Raw genomic sequence first — 23,004 nt, 5'->3', positions numbered from 1 at the left:
TTAGAAAGAGAAATTGTAAATTAGGGCAGTGAGGCCCCTAGGGTGGCTAGGAGGGAATGAAGGCACCAAGGGGAATTTTGGGGCTTTTCTCATCCCTGCAGAAAGCTCAGAGATGAGGAGGGTGGGTGTCCTGGGGAGACAGGGATGGGTGACACAGGAGGGTCTCTGCACCCTGATGGGCTTGTGAAAGTTCTCCAGTGAGTTTGGACAGGGAAGGCCAGAGGGAGAGATGTAATAATTAGAGAAACAATTTAAACTGGAGTACCCAAACCAAATCTGCATTGCAAGAATGTTTAATGCTACAAGGTCTAAAACATTTTCTTGTTTTCACTTACGAGGAGGAAGCTTTCAGGGGTTTACTGCCATTAAATACCTTCTGTAGTGACAGAGATTTGCAGAAGCATTTGCCATGTGATTTATCCTTGGAGAATTTAGTTCTGTTTGCACCAGAGCCATTTCAAACCCTCTGTATCTGATGTTCTACTGGAGGCAGGACCTTCTCAGCAAGAGCCATCCTCAGTTTAATCAGCACCCTCAGGGCCAATATTTAAGGCAGTTCCATGGTGATTCCCACATGGAGTGACCCAGCCATCCCTTCCCCATGCAGAGGATTCCCCTGGTGCTCCCCAGGTGCCCAGTGCCCTTTCCCAGTGCCCTTTCCCAGTGCCCTTTCCCAGTGCAGTGGGACCAGCTGGTGGGAGCCCAGTGCTGGGGCAGTGTGGGTGCAGAGCAGGGGGTGAAGTCTCCACCTGAGCCCAGGTGTGCCTGTACCTCTGAGCCTTGGGGGCAGTGTGGGTGCAGAGCAGAGGGTGAAGCCTCCACCTGAGCCCAGGTGTGCCTGTACCTCTGAGCCTTGGGGGCAGTGTGGGTGCAGAGCAGAGGGTGAAGTCTCCACCTGAGCCCAGGTGTGCCTGTACCTCTGAGCTTTGGGGGCAGGGTGGGTGCAGAGCAGTCAGAGGGTGAAGTCTCCACCTGAGCCCAGGTGTGCCTGTACCTCTGAGCTTTGGGGGCAGTGTGGGGGCAGAGCAGAGGGTGAAGTCTCCACCTGAGCCCAGGTGTGCCTGTACCTCTGAGCTTTGGGGGCAGTGTGGGGGCAGAGCAGAGGGTGAAGCCTCCACCTGAGCCCAGGTGTGCCTGTACCTCTGAGCTTTGGGGGCAGGGTGGGTGCAGAGCAGTCAAAGGGTGAAGTCTCCACCTGAGCCCAGGTGTGCCTGTACCTCTGAGCTTTGGGGGCAGTGTGGGTGCAGAGCAGAGGGTGAAGTCTCCACCTGAGCCCAGGTGTGCCTGTACCTCTGAGCCTTGGGCTCTGTCCTCCCTGCTCGGGGCCTCCAGAGGTGATTTTGGGCTGAGCTCAGGGTCAGGCTGGGGGCTCCTGGGGGGCTCTTGGGTTTCTTTACCTTGGACCTGGAATCCCAATATTGTGCCATGAAACTTCCAGGAGTTTTAAGCTTAAACTGTCCCCACCTTGCTGGAAGAGAGGAAGACCCAGCAGTTCCATTTTTGACAAGCTGGTGAACTTCAGGTGCATGAAGTTCCCTATTTTATAGCATTTTCCTTTTCTTTCCATCCCCCAGCCCTGATAGCCAACAAAAACCAATGCACTTTTGAAAGATCCACTCTGGCATTTGTGAATCTGCCATGACTGTGTGAAATACCCTGTAAAAACCCCAAATCCTATTTCATTGAATTCCACTCTCTTTAAGAGGACCTTTTTCTTACAAGCTGAAGAACAAAAAGGTCACTAATAGGAAGAAAATTGCAAGGAGAAAGGGAGGAGATAAATGCAATCGTGTTGAGTAGGTGCCTGGAGATTATTCCTCAGGATTTATTCCTCAGGATTAACTGGGGAAGGATGCAGGAAGAGGGCAGAGAACTGTGGTGAGGAGAAAATACCTGGTACAAACCATTAAAACAACTGGCAAGAGAAATATCACCAAATATTCAGGCTGAGGACACAAGAACATTAAATTATATTATAAACATTAAATTAAATTGTAATCCAGAGGGACAGAATGTTTGGAAAGATCAGACTCCTGGAATCTGCCTGGAGCAGCCCAGGGCTCTGGGAAGGGATGAGGCAGAGGAAATGTGGGATATTCTCAATGCAAACCCATCAAGAACAGGAACTAAAAGACCTGACTTGCTGATTTTGATATTTCTCATTGTTTCTCATGGAAAGGCAGAACAACTCCCTGAATAATCCCAGACTCCTCTTTGGCCAAAACTCACATCTTCCAGGAAGAATGAGAATGATGAAGAGGTTTGTTTTAATTGATGATTCATCAAGACATTGTTTGCTTATTGTGAATGGAGGTGAAGGATGTACAGTGGATTTGACATGCAGCTCCTCATTCCAGATGCTCCCTTTCATTATTTAGAAACAGTTTCTGAAGAGACACGTGCAAATTAATTGCAGGAAAAGCCAAAAGAGATCAGAAACCAGCTTATCTGAGGATGAAAAGTGAGCAGTGCACCTGAAATTCAATTACCTGGGATCAGAAACTGCCTTCAGCCTTTAGCTACATCACACACACCTGCAATTTCAAAGTGCACTTTAACTCCAGGCTGGAGTTTGTCTGCTAATTATCTGCAAAGCAAATGGAGCTTAATTATGTTTTATTTAGTGGGTTACAACTGAAATCAGGCCAATATTGTTCACAAATCCATTCACCCTCTGCCTACACTTCCGTGTGTTTTATCCTGGTGCAGGAAGCCAAGGAGAGGGAAATGTGTCTGCACCACCCTGACTGGAGCTGCAAACCCCTCCTAACGTCTGGGAAGGACAAGATCATCCTTTTCTTTCCTTCAGCTGCTGCAATAGCTCTGCTCCCACTCTTGCCTCCATCCCAGGGAAATGAAAATCTGGAAAAGTTCCCCCATCCCAGCTCAGGAGCTGCAATCTCGTCTCAGCTGGGAACAGGGGGAGCTCCCAGCCCTGCAGGGAGGGAACTGCCCTCCCATTTTTTGGTGGCACTTCAGGAGTCACCCCAGGCTCTGGCTGGGGCAGCTCAGCTCTTTCTGCAGAGCTCTGTGAGATCCCTGTACCCACACACCCCCCCGGGGATGTGTCCCCAGCTGCATCCCATGTTTGGGGTGTCACTGCCATCTCCTCCTCCCTGGGGATGCATTCCCTGGCTCTGCCAGCCCCCAGGACCCAGCTGGGGCTCAGCTCACTGGGATGCCCCTGTTTTCATTGAAAAAATTACCATTATTTTAACAAATATTAACAAACCACTGATTTCTGGAGACCAAACACCTAAAACCTCTGCCAGGCCACATGGATCAAATTCCAGGTGGAAACATGCAGGGATAATGAAAACCCACAGAAAGCTGTTGAGAATACTCAAGTTCAAATGATAGATAATACAAAATAAATTCTATATATTCAGCCACAAGAGCAGAATGTCAAGACTCATGGCCTGAGTCACCAGGACCAGATTTACACAGTGAGAATTTAATGAGTAAGAAGGAATAATGGTGGAATTGAAGATTTCAGATTTAGATGGAAACATGAGTGATTTAACTTAGCTATTCTAGTTGAAATTAAATATTTAACTTCAATATTTTAGTCCTAATTGAAATCGTGCCTGGAGTTGAAGTCTTCTGAAGCCAGCTTGAAGAGAAAACTTTGGGGGGTTATTTTTTTAAGGAATGAAAATGTTTGTCTGCAAATAAAGCACAGCACTGAGAGAACAGCTACAGCTGAATGTGTAATATTTGTGCCAAAGACATGGAAATCTGAGGGAGAGCAATTCCTGCCCACAGGAATGGCTACAGACAGGGATGTTTCAAGGACAGGGAGTTTGTCACAACCTTCACAAGACAAAGGAGTGAAAAAGAAGGAAAATGTTTTTCCTCATTTATTTCTTTTCAGCATTAGAGCTTTGCCAAGACTTTCAGGAATGCTGGCATTCCTGCAGACCTCTCCAAAAGCTTTTCAGCTCCCACGGGAAGGGATTCCCCTCCCTGGGTGGGGTAAGAGAACCAAGCTCCAGCAGGGCTGCAGGGTTTAGGAATTCACCTTTTAGGGATTAATCCTGGAGTAGGATTGGTCCCTGTGCTTGGCAAACACCCCAGGGAGAGCTGGATTCTGCAGCTCACAGGGAGGCACCACCAGGGCTGCTCCTGGGAGCTCTCCTGGTGCCCTCATTAACTCTGGGCAGGGTTAATTGGATTCTTGCTCCTGGCAGCAATCCCGAGGGCAGAAGCTCCTGGCACACAGGGCCAGACAGACCCGAGGAGCCTTGAACAGATTCAATGGGATGGGATGGAAATGGCCCATCCTCCTGTCACGTGCCAGCCTCACATCCCTGAACTTGAACAGAGTGCTGGGAGAAATCCACAGCAAAATTCCCATCTGGGGAGATCTCAACCCAAAAATTCAGCAGCATTGGGAGAAACAGCAACTCAGCCTAAAACTGGATGAAACTCAGCAGCTCAACATAAAACTTTACAGGTGGAATGTCACATTTTCTGAAAAATCTCTTTGCCCAGGATTTTCTCCTGGGAAGCTGAGAAGCCTGGGAGAAAAAGGAGAACAATATTATCTCCTTTGCTTCTCCTGTGTTTTGCTGCTTTGGAATGTGGTTGGAGATTGTTTATCCAACATGGGAATTGTTTTGATTTAATGACCAGTCGTGGTCAGGCTGTGTTGGGACTCTGGAGAGAGTCAGGAGTTTTTTTCATTATTATCTTTTAACTTTCTGTCTGTATCCTTCCACTATTCTTTGTTATCGTTTTAGTAGAGTATTCTTTGATATAAGATAAGATCATAAAATAATAAATCAGCCTTCTAAGAACATGGAGTCAGATCCTCAATTCCTCCCTTCGTCGGGGTACCCCGAAAATACCACAATGGAACAAGGAACTCTCGGCTCTGAGGCTCCCAGCGGATCAAACCATCCTTTGGGGCTCCAAAACCCTAAAAAAAAAGAGTCTGGAATTGTGGAGAGGAGCGAGGGTGCTTGGCAGTACCTCCACGGAGATCTCCTTGGGGGTCAGGGGCCACTTGTGCTCGTACTTGTCCTTGCCCGTGGGGTCGGTGCTGGCGGCGGGCGCGGCGTTCTCGGGCCGCACGCCCAGGCTGGGTTTGCTCACCAGGTTCTGCACTGACTTCACCATGTTCTTCAGATCCTCGGGGTAGGGCGTGGGGTAACGCTTCAGGTTGATCTCCACCTGGGCAGCCAGGAAAGGAGGAGGCAGAGTGAGGGCTGGGGACAGGAATGCAGGATGGACAGAGTGCAGAGGGAAGCCTGGCTGTGGTTTTGGGCTGAGGGCGCTTCCCTGCAGGTTTGGTTGATCTGTCTGGGGAGTTTGAGGAGCTCAGGACTGAAAGGGGCTCGTTCCCCTTTGGCAGCACGGAATGCAATCCCAGTGCCATAAAAGCAGGGTTGGAATGGTTCCCTGCCAGCCCCTCTCTCCCCCCGGGAAGGTGTTGGTAGCTCTGCGCTTTGCTGACACATCCCACCAAGCCTTCCCAAAGAACCCTGCTGGAAATGCAGAATTAATTCAGCCACGCTCCTGGACTCAATTAATGTGAATTATGGATGGCAGCTGAGAGCAGAGCTGATCCTCTGGGAGCCACTGGCTCCTGCAGGTGGATGATGCTCACACACAGCCGGGTGTCTGTGGCTCTTTTCTGGCACGGGAGCACAGACCCAGAGCTCTCCAGGGAGTGCCCAAGGCCTGACTGAGCTCTGACTGACTGACAGACAGACAGACACACAGATTTCCTGGAAAACCCCACTCATCTGAACTCCCCAACCTTCCCAGAGTGTGTCAGGGTGACGAGGCTGGGAAACTTCAAATTCCTGCTGGTGATCAAGGACCTGGAGTTTAATATTGTTTTGGTTTCACTGTTTTATTGTTTAATAAACAGTTTTTTTCCACTTTTCTCTAAAAAGGTGTTGTCTCCTGAACCGGTTGGAGGAGGGGCCAATTGAATCTGCTTTTCTAGAGGAAAAACTCCCAAATTTGCCCTAAACCAGGACAAGCACACAGCAGCTTCTACCTGGTGGTGTAGGTGAGCTGGTTTGAACAGCTCCCTGCCAGAGCTGCTGGGTTTAAATTCCCAACGAGCAGGAAAACCACAGCTTTGGATTTAGCTGGAAATGGTCTGTCCATAGGAGTATTTCAGAGGCAAAAGCATGATTGATTTGGTAAATAAAACTGTGTCAAGTGCTGGCATCCAGATCCGAACCAGCAGAGAATAAATGTCAGGGGGTAGAACAGAAAATGTTAAAATCTGTGAGTGGGATGTCACTTTTAATAAAGAATTCCAACAGTAAAAAAGACAGATCAAGCCTGGAAAGCAGCACTAAAAGCTGTGCTCCAATTCTGGCTGAATGAAATCGTGTTCAGGGGTGGCCTGATGAGGCACTTGGTGTCTCCCAGAGCTCAGAGCCTGGAGTGAGGGCAAGGCACAGAGCAAATCCTCAGAACTGCAGCAGGGAGGAGGGACTGGAGGCTGGGATGGGACTGACAGCCCCAAACTGGGATTGCAGCTGGAGTTTCACTCCCTGGGAGTGTTGGTGTCAAACAGCCAAAGTCCTGCAGCTCTGGGGGGGGGACAGCAGTGGGATGCAGATCTTGCCCTCAGGGATCCACATTCCCCATCCCAGAGGAAATCTGTATTCCCTGCCAGTCCCTTCCCAGGGCTGCAGCAAAAGCAGCCTGACCCCGAGGAGAGAATTTTCAGAGTTGAAAATCCTTGATGGAAAAAAGCTGTTGAACAATCCCAGTTATCAAACCTATTTTGGCATCTGTCTGGCTGAAAGTTCAGTTTGATGAGAGATGAAAAGTGAAAACTTCTGCTGCTGTTAGGAAATGCTGCAGTGCTGGTGGTTATTGCCTGTGGAGAATTTATATTTATTTAAATTTATCCCTTAAAGCTCTGGTGGAACTGCTAAAAATGTTCATGTTGAAACCTCCAGCCATGTCACCCCCAGGGAAAATTCGGATAAAAGCTGTGGAACAACAGAAAACTTTCCCAGATGATGTTTTCCATGCATGACCCATAAACCTGCAATTCATCCAGGGTAAAATTCCACTTTAATCTATTTATTGTGAGGTGAAGGCTGCTTTTGGCTTCGTTTTCTGTTTCTCTAAAGCAGAAGAGTCCATTAGCTCTGGCCAGAGGAGCTGGAGAGAAATTCCCCACTGGGAAAAATATTGGAAAGAAAAATTAAATACTTCCACCAAAGGGGTGGAAATACTTTTCAAAAGGGTGTTAAAATGCTATTGACAGGAGAGCTGTTAATTTGAGAAGTAAAATCTGATTTAAATCTCCTCAGATGATTTTATCTCTGGCCCTACATTTTACCCTGGCTGTTCTAGCACAGTTAGAAATCTGCAGGGTTGAAGTGTGGGATAATTCCTTGATATTATTCAAAAATGAGAGATTTCCATGCCATGTAAAGGATGACAGGCTTGGAAATATTCTCCTGACAATGCAGCTGATTGAGGGATTGATGGAGAACTCTGCAGTGGCATGAATTTCACAAAACTGGGGGAGGAAGTTCATGCTTTGAACTTCATTTTTCACAGGTGATGCCTTTTCCACTGCACATTCCACGAGGCTGCAAAGCCCTCGTTGACTTCTGCTTTGAGAGGAACATGGGATCCCCTGTGGGATTCAAATATTCCTGAAAAAGCAGTGGTTGACAGTAACTCTGTAAAAATTAATATAATAAATATAATAGAATGAATGCAATATTTTAATAAATATTACTTATATAAAGATTATTTATTTTTAAATATAATATTTATACTAAATATAATATAATACAAGATATATGTAATATGTATAATATATATTTATATAATATATATAAATATACTATATATATAGATATAGATATATAGATAGTAGTAGAATAGAATAGAATATAATAATAGAAATATATTAGCTGTAAATATACATCGTCTGTAAATAAAGTTGGACTGCAATTCTGTCTCAATTCCCTTTGGGACAGAGCAGGAATTTGACATTCAGACCCAAACCCAGCTCAGTTCAGGACCTGCCCACCAGAAGTGAATGCCAGAATAAATCCAGCAGAGCTCACCTTGACTTTCCCTGGGTTCTCCTCCTCTTCCTTCTTGTCCTCGAACTCAAAGGCCACTGTCATCCTCTGCTGCCTCTGCTCCTCCCAGAGCGTGGGGTTAAAACTGTCACTGTCTGACTGGAAATCTGCAGGGGATGGGAAAGGGAGCTGGGATTGATCCAGGTGGGTTCTCCTGGTTGGGCACCTGGGTGATTGCTTGGACACTCCAGGGGGAAGTGAGCAGCCACTCCAGGGTTGTGAATAAAAGTGGGATGGGAGTGGTGGGGAGCAGCAGCAGGGCTTGGGGCAGCCCTGGAGCAGAGGGGCAGTGTGAAAATGGGAATTCAGCGGAGCAAAGGCTCAATCCAGCCCAGTCTGGGAGCTCTCAGCCCCCACACCACGGAGCTGGGCATTCCCAGCTCCTGCCTGGAGCCAGCAATTCCTGGGGTGGGCACACCCAGAGCTGGGCTCAGGCTGCTCCTGCAAAGCCTCTCTGAAAATAGAAGGGGTTCAGGAACTGTCAGGGTGAAAGGGGAGATCAGAAAATGTCAGTCTGAAATGTAAATGGGAGAATGTCAGTCTGAAATTGTGAATCAGAAAATGTCAGTGTGAAAATGTAAATTAGAGAATGTCAGTCTGAAATTGTGAATCAGAAAATGTCAGTCTGAAATGTAAATGGGAAAATGTCAGTCTCAAATGTGAATCAGTCAATGTCAGTGTGAAAGTGTAAATCTGAAAATGTCAGTCTGAAATGTAAGTCGGAAAATGTCAGTCTGAAAGTGTAAATCTGAAAATGTTAGTCTGAAATTGCAAATCTGAAAATGTCAATGTGAAAATGTGAATCAGGGAATGTCAGTCTGAAAGTATGAATCTGAAACTGTAAGTCAGAAAATATCAGTCTGAAAGTGTGAATCTGAAAGTTTCAACATCAGAAAAAGTCAATGTGAAAATGTAAACCAGAGAATGTCAGTCTGAAATTGTGAATCAGAGAATGCCAGTGTGAAAATGTAAATCAGAGAATGTCAGTCTGAAGGTGTAAATCAGAAATTGTAAATCAGAAATGTCAGCCTGAAGGTGTAAATCAGAAATTGTAAATCAGAAATGTCAGCCTGAAGGTGTAAATCAGAAATTGTAAATCAGAAAATATCAGTCTGACATTGTAAATCAGAAATTGTAAATCAGAAATGTCAGTCTGAAGGTGTAAATCAGAAATTGTAAATCAGAAAATATCAGTCTGACATTGTAAGTCTGACAGTAGAAATCAGGAATGTCAGTCTGGCAGCCTGGGAATGCCAGGATTCAGCCAGGATTCAGCCAGGAGGGCCAGGCCGGGGGTGTCAGGGGTCAGGCTGTGCCCCAGCCCCCCGAGCCGCCGGCTGTACCTTCGTCGCTGCGGGGCTGCTGCGGGAACATGTAGTTGGTGAGCACGCGCTGCTTGGTCTCGGGGTGCGCCTCCGTCTGCAGCGGGATCAGGGCCTTGGACTGCGGGGACAGAGCGAGCACAGCCGTGAGGGCAGCAACAGCTACAGCTACAGCTACAGCTACAGCTACAACAACAGCTACAGCTACAGCAACAGCTACAACAACAGCTACAGCTACAGCTACAACAACAGCTACAACTACAGCTACAGCTACAGCTACAACAACAGCTACAACAACAGCTACAGCTACAGCTACAGCTGCTACAGCTACAGCTACAACAACAGCTACAACAACAGCTACAGCTACAACAACAGCTACAGCTACAGCTACAATAATAACAACAACAACAGCTACAACTACAGCTACAGCTACAACAACAGCTACAACGACAGCTACAACAGCTACAACGACAACAGCTACAACAACAACAACGACAGCTACAACGACAACAACGACAGCTACAACGACAGCTACGACAGCTACAACGACAGCTACAACAAAAGCTACAACGACAACAGCTACAACAACAACAACAACAGCTACAACAACAGCTACAACAACAGCTACAACAACAGCTACAACAACAGCTACAACCACAACAACTACAGCTACAATAATAACAACAACAGCAACAACAGCTACAATAATAACAACAGCTACAACAGCAACTACAGCTAGAACAACAACTACAGCTACAACAACTACAGCTGCTACTACAACAACAGCTACAACAACAACAAGAACTACAAGAACAATAAGAACAATAACAACAACTACAACAACAACAATAAGAACAATAACAACAACTACAATAACAACAATAACAAAAACAATACCAACAACAACAACAATAACTACAATAATAATAACAACAAGAACAGCCAGGACAAGCAGAACAACCAGAATATTTAATAATAACACTGATAATACTACTAATACTAATACTATGAGTACTAGTACTACTACTGCTAATAATAACGAGGTAACAACTACAACAATAATAATGGGATAACAATAATAATAATTAATAATAATAACAACCACAAGAACAGCCAGAACAACCAGAACAACCAGAACTATTGTTATTATTATTATTATTATTATTATTATTATATTATTATATTATTATTATTATCATCATCATCATCATCATTATTATAATAATCATCATTATCATTATTATTATTAACAATAATAATGGGAAAATAACAACAACAATAATAACAGGATAATGATAATAGTAACAACAATAATATCAACAATAATAACAAAAACATAACAAAAACAATAATAATGGGATAATGATAATAACAATAATAATAATAAATAACAGTAATGTCAATAATAATAACAATAACAACAATAATAATGGGATAATAATAACAACAACAAAAATAACAACAAAAATAACAACAGTAACAACAACAACAATAATGGCATAATAATAATAATATACTAATGAAAATAATGATAATAATGAAAATAATGATAATGAAAATAATAATGATGATGATGATAATAATAATAATAATAATAATAATACTAATAATAATCATAATAATAATAATAATAATAATAATAATAATAATAATAATAATAATAATAATATAGTAACACCAGCAGCAGAATGTGACCCATCCCCTGGTTGCTGTCAGCCGGGCAGTTCCAGCCCCGTGCCCAGGGAGCCCCAGGCTGGCTGCAGCTCTGCAGGAGCCCAGCCTCCCCGGGGCTGGGGGAGAGCAGAGCCTCCCGTGCCTTCCCTGCAGTTCCTGGCATTCCCAGCAGGACGGGGCAATCCTGCCTGCTGCTCCAGGGAAAAGGGTCAGGGAGCACCCCTGGCACTGCACACTTCAACACCCCTCGGGTGCCTTTTAAGCCAGGCCTAACGAGGAGTTAATTAACGATGAGGAGTAAATTCCTGGTGGCTGGCAGCTCACCTGGGAGTAAAGCTGGTACAGGGCACAGCAGAATTCCCAAGGAGCATTCCCTGGGAATTCCTGCTGGGTTTGATTGCAGCTGGGGGTGTTTGATCACTGCTTTGCTCTACCCAGAGTCACTCTGGTCCAGGAGCGACTGTCACAGCCCAGAGAGTGGAAATCAATCCTTGCTGTGCCACAGGAAAGTCAAAATGCTGGAAAATGTTGTGTATTTAAAGGGCTGGGGGTGTTCTGTGCCTGGACTGCACAGCCAGGCAATGTTACTTTTTAAAATGCAAATTTTTAAATGCAAAACCCCCAAGAATCCTCATTTAACACATTAAAATTTAATCATGATTTTCTGTTACCCCCCTCCCTCCTTTCAGCTCTCACATTTTTGGCTCGGCTCTAAAACCGAATGTACATTTCAGACTTATTTTAGGGCTCAGATGCTGCTGGAACCGTTGCATTTCTCAGGGTTCCTGTCCCACAATTCGGTTTAAAATAGAATCCCAAAGAATTTCTGCTGTGAACCAGAGGCCTGGAACAAAGAAGGGCCCCCTCGGATCTCAAAGGCTCAGAAAAATGAGTTTTCTCCAAAGCAAGACCCAGAGTCCTGGTGCAGCTTTGACTTGTTTGAACTCTCCCTGACTGCAGTGCAGTTGGAAATGGGCAGGGATGGGAGAATGGGTGGGAAAAGGGAGGAGGAATCCAAGGGGAGAGGAGCAGATGGAGCACAGGGTGGGAACAGGGTAATGACGAGTTTGGGAGCGAACATCCTGAATTTCTGCTCCAAAAATACTCTCGTGCTACTTTTGCCCTTTATTTACTACTTTGGTAAGGAGGCAGAAGCTGATCCTGGTGAAATAAATCCTGCAAAAGTGATTTTTCCGTGGTAAAAAAATGACACCCAGCAGGATTTATGGCTGGATATGGAAATCTGCAGCTGGGCTGGGAGCAACCCCTTCCAAAATTCTTCTAAATCTTGTGTTGAGTGACAGGGTTCATTGACAGCCCCTTTCCTAAGGAAAATGGGAATATTGAAAGGCATTACCTGGTTGTCAGAAAGCCACAAGGCTGCCAGCTCTTTGAGTTTGGTGAAAGTGAAGGGCAAATTCTTCAGTCTGTAAAGGAGAATATTGGGACAACATTGAATCCTTTGATTTGTGTGCAGCATATTTGTCACACTGAAATAGCTGAAATGTCACTGCTTTTAAAATCAGTTTTACTAAAATGCAATATTTTATCAATGTTTATTCCTATTGTTCCTATTATTATTATATATTTGATTAATATTCCACATGGGGAGCTCTATTTGGAAAGTAGAACTGCTGACCCCACATCCTTTGGTACTGAGGAGAGACTGATATTTTCCTTTGGTTATAGTGTAATAAAATTACACATATAAGACAGAAAAAAGAAAAAAATCTTGGTCCCAGGGAGCTTTAGAGGAGCCTCAGAGTCACCCACAGAGCTCCCTTTTTGGACACTGGGTGTTTGGAACAGAAATATTCCAAGATGATGGAAAATTCATTTTTGTTGGAATGTCAGACCAAAGATTAAAGTAATATAAATATTCATATTGAACCTAAATGACAAAATTAAATGGAGCAGGGGGAAAAAAATCAGCATTTTAATGAGACATTTAAACTGAGTTTCCTAAAAGGGATCTGGGAGTGGGAATGGGAATGGATGGCAGGATATTTGTGGAATCCTCATTGAATTTTTTTCCATAACTCCTTCTGAACAGGCTGTTTTTGTAGAATCATGGAATCCAGGGTGGTTTGGGTCAGGAGAGACCTCAAATCCCATCCCATCCCATCCCATCCCATCCCATCCCATCCCATCCCATCCCATCCCATCCCATCCCATCCCATCCCATCCCATCCCATCCCATCCCACCCCACTGTTCCATGGGCAGGGACACCTCCCACGATCCCAGGCTGCTCCAACCTGGCCTTGGACACTCCCAGGGATGGAGCAGCCACAGCAAATCTGGGAATTCCATTCCAGGGCCTCCCCACCCTCACATCCAAGAATTCCTTCCCCATTTCCCACCTAACCCTGCTCTTTCCCAGCACATGGCCTGGCCCAGCCATGCACTGAGGCTCTCCCAGCTTCTGGGAGCGACAAAAAGGAGCATTGGAGAAACCAAATCCTAAATGAGATTTGGGAAGAATCAGGAGGAGAAGCCTTTTTGTGCCAGACTCAAACCCTGCATCCCACAGAAGTGATTCCCACGTTTCTGGGCACCTCAGAAGGGAACACAAAAGTCAGGATTCGACTGAAAGGTGTCTCTGGGAGGGCACTGGGATGCTCCAGGGAACTCGGGTGGAGAGCTGGGAATCAGAGGGAGAAGAACTGGCCACAGCCCTTGGAATCATGCGGGACAAGACCGTTCCATGTTGGTTTTCCAGAACCAATCACAGAACTCTGCATTTTTCATTTGCTTTGCCAAGACCCCTGGGTACAACTTTTAAACGTCAAACAAGGCCTGATGTTAAAGTCTTTGTAAGAAAAAATCCTCAAATTCAAGGTCAGAGATGGGGAGAACCCAAAACCATTGCTGGGCTTTGAACATTTCCAGCCAAGCCAAGCCCCAGCCTCTTTTTCCACACAATTTTTCTTTTTTTTGCCTTTAAATTGTGCAGTGCAGGAAAAATTCTTCATCTGTAGCAACACACGTGCAAACACCCTGACCAAATCCTAATTCCTGGCCTGGAGGAGGGAAGGACACAGGGAATGGAAGTTGTGGGGATGGATGGTCTGAGGAGCTCCTCTGACTTCTGTGGGAGCGACCCCAGGAGCACAGACAGAAAGGGGGGATGCTCTCAGCTCTTTTAGGGCAGAAAAAGGGAATTCACTCAGCTCTTCAAGAATGGGAATGGGGAATTCCCTCAGCTGTTTTAGGAACTGGAAGGGAGGGATTCTCTCAGCCCTTTAAGAATAGAAAGGGGTTTTTCTTGGTCCTTTTAGGAACAGAAACGGGGGTTCTCTCAGCCCCATTAGGAACAGAAATGGGAGGTTCTCACAGTCCTTTAAGAATAGAAAGGGGTTTTTCTCAGCCCCTTTTAGGAACAGAAATGGGGGTTCTCTCAGCCCCTTTAGGAACAGAAATGGGGGGTTCTCTCAGGCCCCTTAGGAACAGAAATTGGGGATTCTCTCAGCCCCTTTAGGCACAGCAATGGGAGGTTCTTACTGTCCTTTAAGAATAGAAAGGGTTTTCTCTCAGTCCTTTTAGGAACAGAAATTAGGGATTCTCTCTGCCCCTTTAGGAACAGAAATGGGGGGTTCTCTCAGTCCTTTAAGAGTAGAAAAGGGGGTTTCTCTCAGTCCTTTCAAGAGCAGGAAGTGGGGGCTCTCTCAGCTCTTCAAGAACAACCTGGGGCTAAAAGAAAGGTCACTTACCAGTAACCGAGGCTCTGTGGGAAGTGTAGCCCCAAGGGACTTTTCTAACAATTCTACCTCTCAATCACAGGGCTCAGACCTGGAAGGACTCTGAGGAGAGAGGAGAAGCAGATGGGAGACAAGGAGTTTGTGGCTACCCATGGACAGGGACACCGGTTACTGGCAAGGAATTTGGGATTTCCAGACTCCCACGAGAGCCTGAGGCTGAGCAGCCACTGCTGGGAGAAATTCAGGGTGAGCTGGAGCTGCCAGAGCTTCCACAGAACTGCTCCTGCACAAACACCTCACCCTGGGCACCTCCTGGATCCAGATCCAAGCCCTGCTGGCTCTGCTGGGCAGAGCCAAGAGAATCCTGTGCTCCCTTTGGAAAGGTCTGGAGCTGGGAAGAGAAAGGGAGAGAGGACTCCCAGGTGGGGAGATGAGAAGTTTGGACACAGCTTAGAGGGCGTGGCATGGGGAAGGAAAGCAGGAGGCATTGCCTTGGGTTGAGTGGAATTCCAACATGGGAGCTTGGAGGAAATCCTGAAATTCAAAGATCAGCAAGTCCCAACTTCCAGGGATGAGGAGAAGACAAGGAACAGAGTGAAGGTTTGTAGTGGCAAAGAGCAGAGATCCAAAGGGCACCAGAGAGGGACTCAAATCTGGGATTCCCATCAGCCCTGATCCAAAGTGCACCAGAGAGGGACTCAAATCTGGGATTCCCATCAGCCCTGATCCAAAGGGCACCAGAGAGGGACTCAAATCTGGGATTCCCATCTGCCCTGATCCAAAGGGCACCAGAGGGACTCAAATCTGGGATTCCCATCTGCCCTGATCCAAAGGGCACCAGAGGGACTCAAATCTGGGATTCCCATCAGCCCTGATCCAAAGGGCACCAGAGAGGGACTCAAATCTGGGATTCCCATCTGCCCTGATCCAAAGGGCACCAGAGAGGGACTCAAATCTGGGATTCCCATCAGCCCTGATCCAAAGGGCACCAGAGAGGGACTCAAATCTGGGATTCCCATCAGCCCTGATCCAAAATTCACCAGAGAGGGACTCAGGCACTGATTCCCCTGAGCAGAATGTGTCCCTTCTTCCAAGGGCTTCAGGGAAAGAGCTCCTGGGATCTCCCTCCTCAGCCAGCTCCAGGGAAGAGCAGAGGGCCAGAACTGCTGTGGGAACACGGGAATGTTCCAGCAGGAAGGGGAGCCCCAGCTCTCTTTGGTGGGAACCTGTGGGCTCATCCAAAGGAACAACAGGGATTGCAGGAATGGTGATGAAAGTGAAGCTGGGACCACAGACAGTAAAAAAATCACTAAAAATCCAACATTAGGAAGGTGTCTGGACTTAATCCAAACTCTTTGGTGCAGAGTGTCAGAACTTTTTAGTTTTCATTAGGGTGGGAATTACCCCAACATCTCAACAGGGCAGTGCTCAAACTCAGCCAGAGCTGGGAGCCACGGAGCAGGAAAGGTTTGGAAAGATTCACTTCCCAAACCACTCCAGAAAAGTAGAGGAGACAATCCCACCAGGTTTAAAGACAATTGAGCCAGGTTTAAGGGTTGCAGGTCTGGGATCTTTGTCACCAGACACCACTGAGGGGGAGTGGGAAGGGCACAGCTGCCACATCCCACCCCATGGAACAGACACCACATCCCATCCCATGGAATATCACATCCCACCCATGGAACACCGCATGGAACATCACATGGAACATCACATCCCTCCCATGGAACACCACATCCCTCCCATGGAACACCACATCCCACCCCATGGAATATCACATTCCACCCCATAGAACACCACGTTCTACCCATGGAACAAACACCACATCCCATCCCATGGAATATCACATCCCACCCATGGAACACCACATGGAACACCACATCCCATCCCATGGAACACCACATCCCTCCCATGGAACACCACATCCCATCCCATGGAACACCACATCCCATCCCATGGAACACCACATCCCACCCCATGGAACATCACATCCCACACCACTGGGATGCTGGTCCCATAATCCCCTTCCTCCCTGGTGGAAATCCCAATCCCGTCCCAGCTGGGCAGGGAGCTGGAATTCTGCTGGAAGCCAGGAAGGGGGGGAGCCCTGCCTGCCCCTGTCCCACCTCAGCACCCGAGGCAGTCCCTGCACACCAGTGATGGCCCTGGGACCAGCAGGAAAAGCACTGGGGGAAAAAAATGGGAAAAAAACCCCAAATACCTCCCAACAGTTTCCTGCTCGCCCAGCTCAGAGTCCCGTCAGGATTCCGGGTTGGAAAAGGGGGCAGGACCCTGCCCAGGGAAGGCTCCCTGCATTCCTGGCTCCCAGGAAATCCTGGATCAGCTGTCCTCTGCCCTGTGTCCCCTCCTTTGTGTCCCCACAGGGCAGAGGAGGGCCCAGCCCCGGGGACATCCACTGGAAATCCACTGGATTTGGGACAGGATGGAATTTGTGCCCCGGAATTGCAATGCAGGACAGGATGGAACTGAATGAGGGAATTTTAAACAATATTAACAACATTCCAGGGGGTTCTCCATGGCTTGATGTGATTTATATTTTTATGTTCAACCTGAATCTCAGCAACCAAACTGGGCTGGGAAATCCTTCCCGAATTTTTGCTGAGTGTGGATGGCAAGTCCTGGAGAGAAAATGGAATAAATGGAATTCACCCCCCACATCCTGCACCAACTGTGCTGACACTGCAAATCACCACAGTCCTGGCACATCCACACGGATAAATCCCAGGGAAATTCAGATTTTCCATGTGCCCGTGGCAGCACAGGACAGGGATCAAGAACAGCTCATTTGAAGCATTTTGTTCCTCATCTAAGCACAGTCCTGTGCACGAGGACAAGCAAATCTGGGCTTTGACAAAAAAAAAACCTCTGCTGGAGGAAATGAAAAGTGTTCCTTGGATTTCAGTGGATGCAAGATAACTAATTTTTGTTTCCTGGTTCCCTGGGTATCAGCTTTTTAATCATTAAATATTACAAACCTATAGACTATCTCTCTCTTCTTCTTTTTTTTTTGTTTTTTTTTTTGTTATGGAAACAGCAGGAGATAAAGGAAAGAAATGAGTTTGAAGTTATTAAAACACACCAAGATCCAGATTTTGGCCCTTTTTAGTTTTCTTGAAGTTTTCCCTTGGATGCAAAGGAGCTGAGACCAAACCACAAAGATCAAGAAGAAGCAACCAAGATTCTTTCCTTATAGCTTAAATAAGTTAAATGATAATGATACTATTTTAAAACCAGAATTCTAAAGATATTTTTAAATTTTAAAATATATTTAGAGAAATGTATCTTTAGAAAGACCTCAAAGGAAAAGTTTAAATTAAAAAAAAAAATCATAAATTGGCTAAAAAAAAGTGCTGTGAGCTGTACCTGTTGTCACTCAGATTTAACACCCTCAGCTTCTGCATCTGGCCAATCTCATCAGGCAGAAATTCCAGTTTGTTGGAGCGCAGGGACATCACAGTCACGTTCTTACAGCTCCCAATCTGCAGGAATGGAAAAGCCCAAAGGATGGAACCCAGATCTGGGAATGTTCATTGTCACTGTTCGTGTCGGGAGGTGCCTAAATTGGGTTTTACTGAACGCCACAAAAGGCAGGAAATCCAAAATTCAACCAGAAAATGACATATTCCTGCTGGCAGGAACCTCAGGAAACACCTGGGGCTCCTCACAGGGATATTCCCAACATTCCATGGATTTACTGCTCAGTCTGAGCCCCGAGCACCTCGGCAATGTTTGATCTTGCACACCCAGACAATCCCACCAGCAGCTGTGGGGGCAGGGCTGGGGACATCCCGGGGGTGGGGTGGGATGGGATGGGATAATGGGATGGGATGGGATGGGATGGGATGGGAGGGGATGGGATGGGATGGGATGGGAGGGATGGGGATGGGGATGGGGATGGGGATGGGGATGGGGATGGGGATGGGGATGGGGTGGGGATGGGGATGGGGGATGGGGAGGGGATGGGGATGGGGGATGGGGATGGGGATGGGGATGGGATGGGGTGGGATGGGATGGGATGGGATGGGATGGGATGGGATGGGGATTGGGGATGGGGATGGGATGGGGACTGGGGATGGGGAGTGGGGGATGGGATGGGTTGGGGATGGGGATGGGGACTGGTATGGTGATGGGGATGGGCTGTGGGCATGGGGCTGTGGTATGGGACTGGGGCTTGGGCTGGGATGGATGGGCTGGGTGGGATGGGCTGTGGGATGGGGCTGGGTGGGCTGGGCTGGGCCATGGATGGGATGGGGGCATGGACTGGTGGTGCTGGCTTGGCTGGGATGGTGGCTGGGCTGGGGCTGGGCTGTGGGCTGGGCTGGGCTGGGGATGGGCTGGGGCTGGGGATGGCTGGGGCTGGGCTGGGGCTGGGCTGGGATGGGCTGGGGACTGGGCTGGGGCTGGCTGGGCATGGGATGGGGATGGGGATGGGATGGGGATGGGATGGGGATGGGATGGGGATGGGATGGGGATGGGATGGGATGCTGACTCCCACAAGGCACGCCAGGGATGGGATGCTGGATCCCAGGAGACATCTCAGGGATGGAATGGGATGGGATGGGATGGGTGCTGGCTCCATGGGACATCCCAGGGCAGGGACAAGATCCTGGATCCCATGGGACATCCCAGGGAATGGGATGAGGTCCTGAATCCCACAGGACATTCCAGGAATGAGATGGGATGCTGGCTCCCACAGGACATCCCAGGGATAGAATCCTGGATCCCATGGGACATCTCAAGGATGGGATGGGATGTTGGCTTCTCACAGGACATCCCAGGGATGGGATGGTGGCTCCCAGGAGACATCCCAGGGATGGGATGCCGGCCCCCAGGGATGGGATGCTGGCTCCCAGGGATGGGATGCTGGATCCCAGGGATGGGATGCTGGCTCCCAGGAGACATCCCAGGGATGGGATACTGGATCCTGTGGGACATCCCAGGGATGGGATGCTGGCCCCCAGGGATGGGATGCTGGCCCCCAGGGATGGGATGCTGGCTCCCAGGGATGGGATGCTGGATCCTGTGGGACATGCCAGGGATGGGATGCTGGCTCCCAGGGGACACCCCAGGGATGGGATGCTGGCTTCCAGGGACATGCCAGCCCGGGATGGGCGTGGAGCAGCTCTCACTTCTCTGGGCAGCTCCGGGAGGAAGTTCTCATCCACGGCCAGGGTGCGCAGGTTGTGCAGGTACCCGATGGTGGAGGGCAGCGCCTCCAGCTCGTTGCAGCTGCAGTCAAACTCCTCCAGCAGGGACAGGCTGGAATGGCAAACCCCTCGTTAGTGCCCTGCAGGGACTGCACCACCAAATTAACAACCCCAAACCTCTGGGGCTTCACCAGCTCCAGGCACCACCAGCCCTGAGAGGGAACACCCAGGGCAGATCTGCTGGGCTGCCCTGGATCCCTGGAGGTGTCCCAGGCTGGAGCAGCCTGTGGCAGTGGAAGGTGTCCCTGGTGGCACTGGAAGGGCTTTGAGGTCCATCCCAACCCAAATCGTTCCATCATTTCCCTGGCAGGAGTCTATAACAATGGGATTTTTGGAACCTGCTGGAAGGCCGCTTGGTTTGCCCATGCTACCATTCAGGTTTTCTGGGATATTGAAGAATTCCAAGGACTTCAGACAGAGATCAAGGCAACCAAGGCCATGGGACCCAGAATTTCATGTTTGTTAACCCAAGTAACAGGTTAAAGGGTTGAAGGTCTGGTGACACCGCTGCTGGGGAGGGGGAATACATTCCAATGGGAATATATGGATGTACTGCCCATTACAGAGTGAGATATACAAACATACACATTCAATATACAGGGTATAGACAACACACATTAAAACATCCTGAATAAATATTTCCTGATTTCTTTCTAAAAGGAGACTGCAAGTTAGAATCCTTCCAGGGAAAGTGGTGTGAGCACCACAAGTGCCACCACCCAGCTCCTCTCCCCCTTTGCTCCTCACGTTCCACCTCTTACCCTCAAGCCCTTTAATCAGAATAAGGTTAAATTACAGCCAATTATTTCTTCCTAAAATCTCCCATCTCCCTGCCCCCCGCCTCAGGGACTTGCCAGAGGATTCTCTGGTTTCTTCCCAAATATTTTGGAGGATCTGTGAAGAAGCTGAGCTCTGACCACGCCCTCCCCAGACCTTGCTCTGCAGATTCACAGGAGCCTCAGCTGCAGGACTGGGTCTTCCCTCTGTATCCAATTCACCCTAATTTCAGTTTCTTAATTAAAGAGATCTTTCAGCCTTCAGCATTGATGCCAAATGAAAGCTGAGGTTGCTGTTCCTCCCAGGGGATCCTCAGAACTTCCCTGTGATTGCTTCCCTGGGAAGCCTTGGACACTTCCAGGGATGGAGCAGCCACAGCTCCAGCTGTGCCCTCCCTGCCCTCCTCCTCCTCACTGATCTCAGCCCTTCCAGCTCCATTCCCTCTGGTTCTTCCACTCCAGATCCTGCTAAAACCTGGGAACACAGATCTACTCTGGCACAGACTGGACCCAAGCACTGCCCCAGGCCCAGCTGGGGGTCCTGAATTCCCCCTGGCCCCTTCCCACCCCCCCAGATCCCACAGGGAACATCTCCAGCCTTTGGCTGCCCCAGGGAATGAAGGGAATCCCAGGTTTTGGGGGGAATGTTTGGTTAAGCCAGGCCTAGTGTGAGCTCTGAGAGCCACCACGGGCTGGTGCTTGGAAGAGGAACCCCAGAAATGAGGGTGGAACTGCCCAGCATGGAGCCATCCCAGAGGGAATGCTCCCTCCTCCCCACTGCCCATCCCTGGGTGACAGGGACAGCCTCTGGGGGGGTTCCACCCCTGGAATTTCGGAGAAAGAGACCTGGAGTCCATCCAAAGGGATGAGTCAGAGAGCTGAGCTCCCTGTGATGTGGGACACTCTGCCCTCGTTAGAGGAGAGGGAGTTTTTCCCTGGAAAAGCACAGCCAGGGGCTGCAGCACAAGGTGGAGACCCCAGCTGATCCCAGCTGCTCTGCAATTCCACTTTGGAGCCGTGGCTGTGCCTTTGGAAATGAAAATAAAGCTCCCTGACAAACACTGCAGAGATGCTGGGTTAAAAAAGGGCATTTCCCTCCAGCAATGAACAAAAAAGGCTTCAAAGGTTTCTGATCCCCACTCCCAGAATTGCTGAAGCTGGATTTAAATCCATCTTTTTGCAGCATCCAGGAGACCTTGGAGCCTTCTGAGCTTTCACTTGGATGAGAATTTGCTGCTGCACCGAGATTTGGGGAGCAAAGATTTGTCCTTCAGTGATTCCCACCACCACCAGCCTTTAATGCTCCCCATGAAAATCCCAAAACACTCCCAGGATGAGCCAGCCTGGCCTTCCAGTGGCTGCAGCTGGAACAGGCCACAGATATGGATTATTTTTCCCAAAGGGCATCACAACAAGATAAATTCCTCTTGAAGCAGGCCAGGGCCAGGGCTTGGAGCAGCCTGGGATGGTGGGAGGTGTCCCTGCCCTGGCAGGGGTGGGATGGGATCATTCTGGAGGATTTTGGAAGCCACCAAGCTGCAGAAGGAGGCAGAGCCATGTGAGACCCCACAGCAGAGAGCTTCCCATGATCCCAGCCCCTGGAATCCTCCTGGCTTTCCCACAGAGGTTTCTGTCATATTTTAGGAATTCTCCATCCTTGAGAGGCCACAGCCAGATCCTTGTGAGCTCCAAGCCCTGGCTGTTGCCATGGCAACGGATGGATTTCCCCCAAATTCTTCTGCTTTCACTTCTCTGCTCATCCAAATCGATTCACACCCAAACCTTGGGTTTTGCTCTTGGAAAATTGGATATATTTTACCTTCTTCCCCCTTGCACTGAAAAATCCCCAGGACTAAAAGTGATGCTCCAAATTTAAATGTCACAACCTGGGGGTTGGAAATTATTTCATAATTCAAAGTAGATTTGTGTTATTTTCTATTTGAAAGGCCACACTCCTTGAGCAGGAGGGAAAAGGAATTTTAATTAAAAAGGAGGAAACTTGGACTCACTTTCCAATGGCATTGGGCAGGATGGTGAGCTGGTTGTCATCCACTTTCAGGGTTGTCAGTCTCTTCAACAATCCTGCAGGAAGAAATGATGGATAAAGAGCTCCCATGGAGAACTCCTGGAATCCCACAAGCAATGGTTTGCAGCCCTGAACAGCTCTGCTCTGGATTTTAGGGAGTATCATTCCAAAGGGGTTTGTTCCTGCTAAATGCCCTCT

General features: G+C 48.1%; 1 protein-coding gene across 1 annotated transcript in view; it reads right to left on the bottom strand.

Moving 5' to 3' along the window:
* LOC103815082 (leucine-rich repeat-containing protein 7) overlaps window positions 1-23,004 on the bottom strand; it is a 94,559-nt gene that overhangs the window by 1,351 nt on the left and 70,204 nt on the right. Inside the window, exons 10-16 of the mRNA XM_050977504.1 lie at window positions 22,790-22,862; window positions 19,927-20,056; window positions 18,161-18,276; window positions 12,435-12,504; window positions 9,425-9,524; window positions 8,064-8,188; window positions 4,975-5,175 (exon numbers count right to left, since the gene is read on the bottom strand). Of these exons, the coding sequence (XP_050833461.1) occupies window positions 4,975-5,175; window positions 8,064-8,188; window positions 9,425-9,524; window positions 12,435-12,504; window positions 18,161-18,276; window positions 19,927-20,056; window positions 22,790-22,862 (815 nt within the window). The remainder of the gene's footprint in view (window positions 1-4,974; window positions 5,176-8,063; window positions 8,189-9,424; window positions 9,525-12,434; window positions 12,505-18,160; window positions 18,277-19,926; window positions 20,057-22,789; window positions 22,863-23,004) is intronic.

Source organism: Serinus canaria, chromosome 8, assembly GCF_022539315.1.
Source record: "Serinus canaria isolate serCan28SL12 chromosome 8, serCan2020, whole genome shotgun sequence".
Classification (NCBI taxonomy): domain Eukaryota; kingdom Metazoa; phylum Chordata; class Aves; order Passeriformes; family Fringillidae; genus Serinus; species Serinus canaria.
The sequence above is the reverse complement of the archived record's forward strand: the minus strand, read 5'-3'. Positions and strand labels throughout refer to the sequence as shown.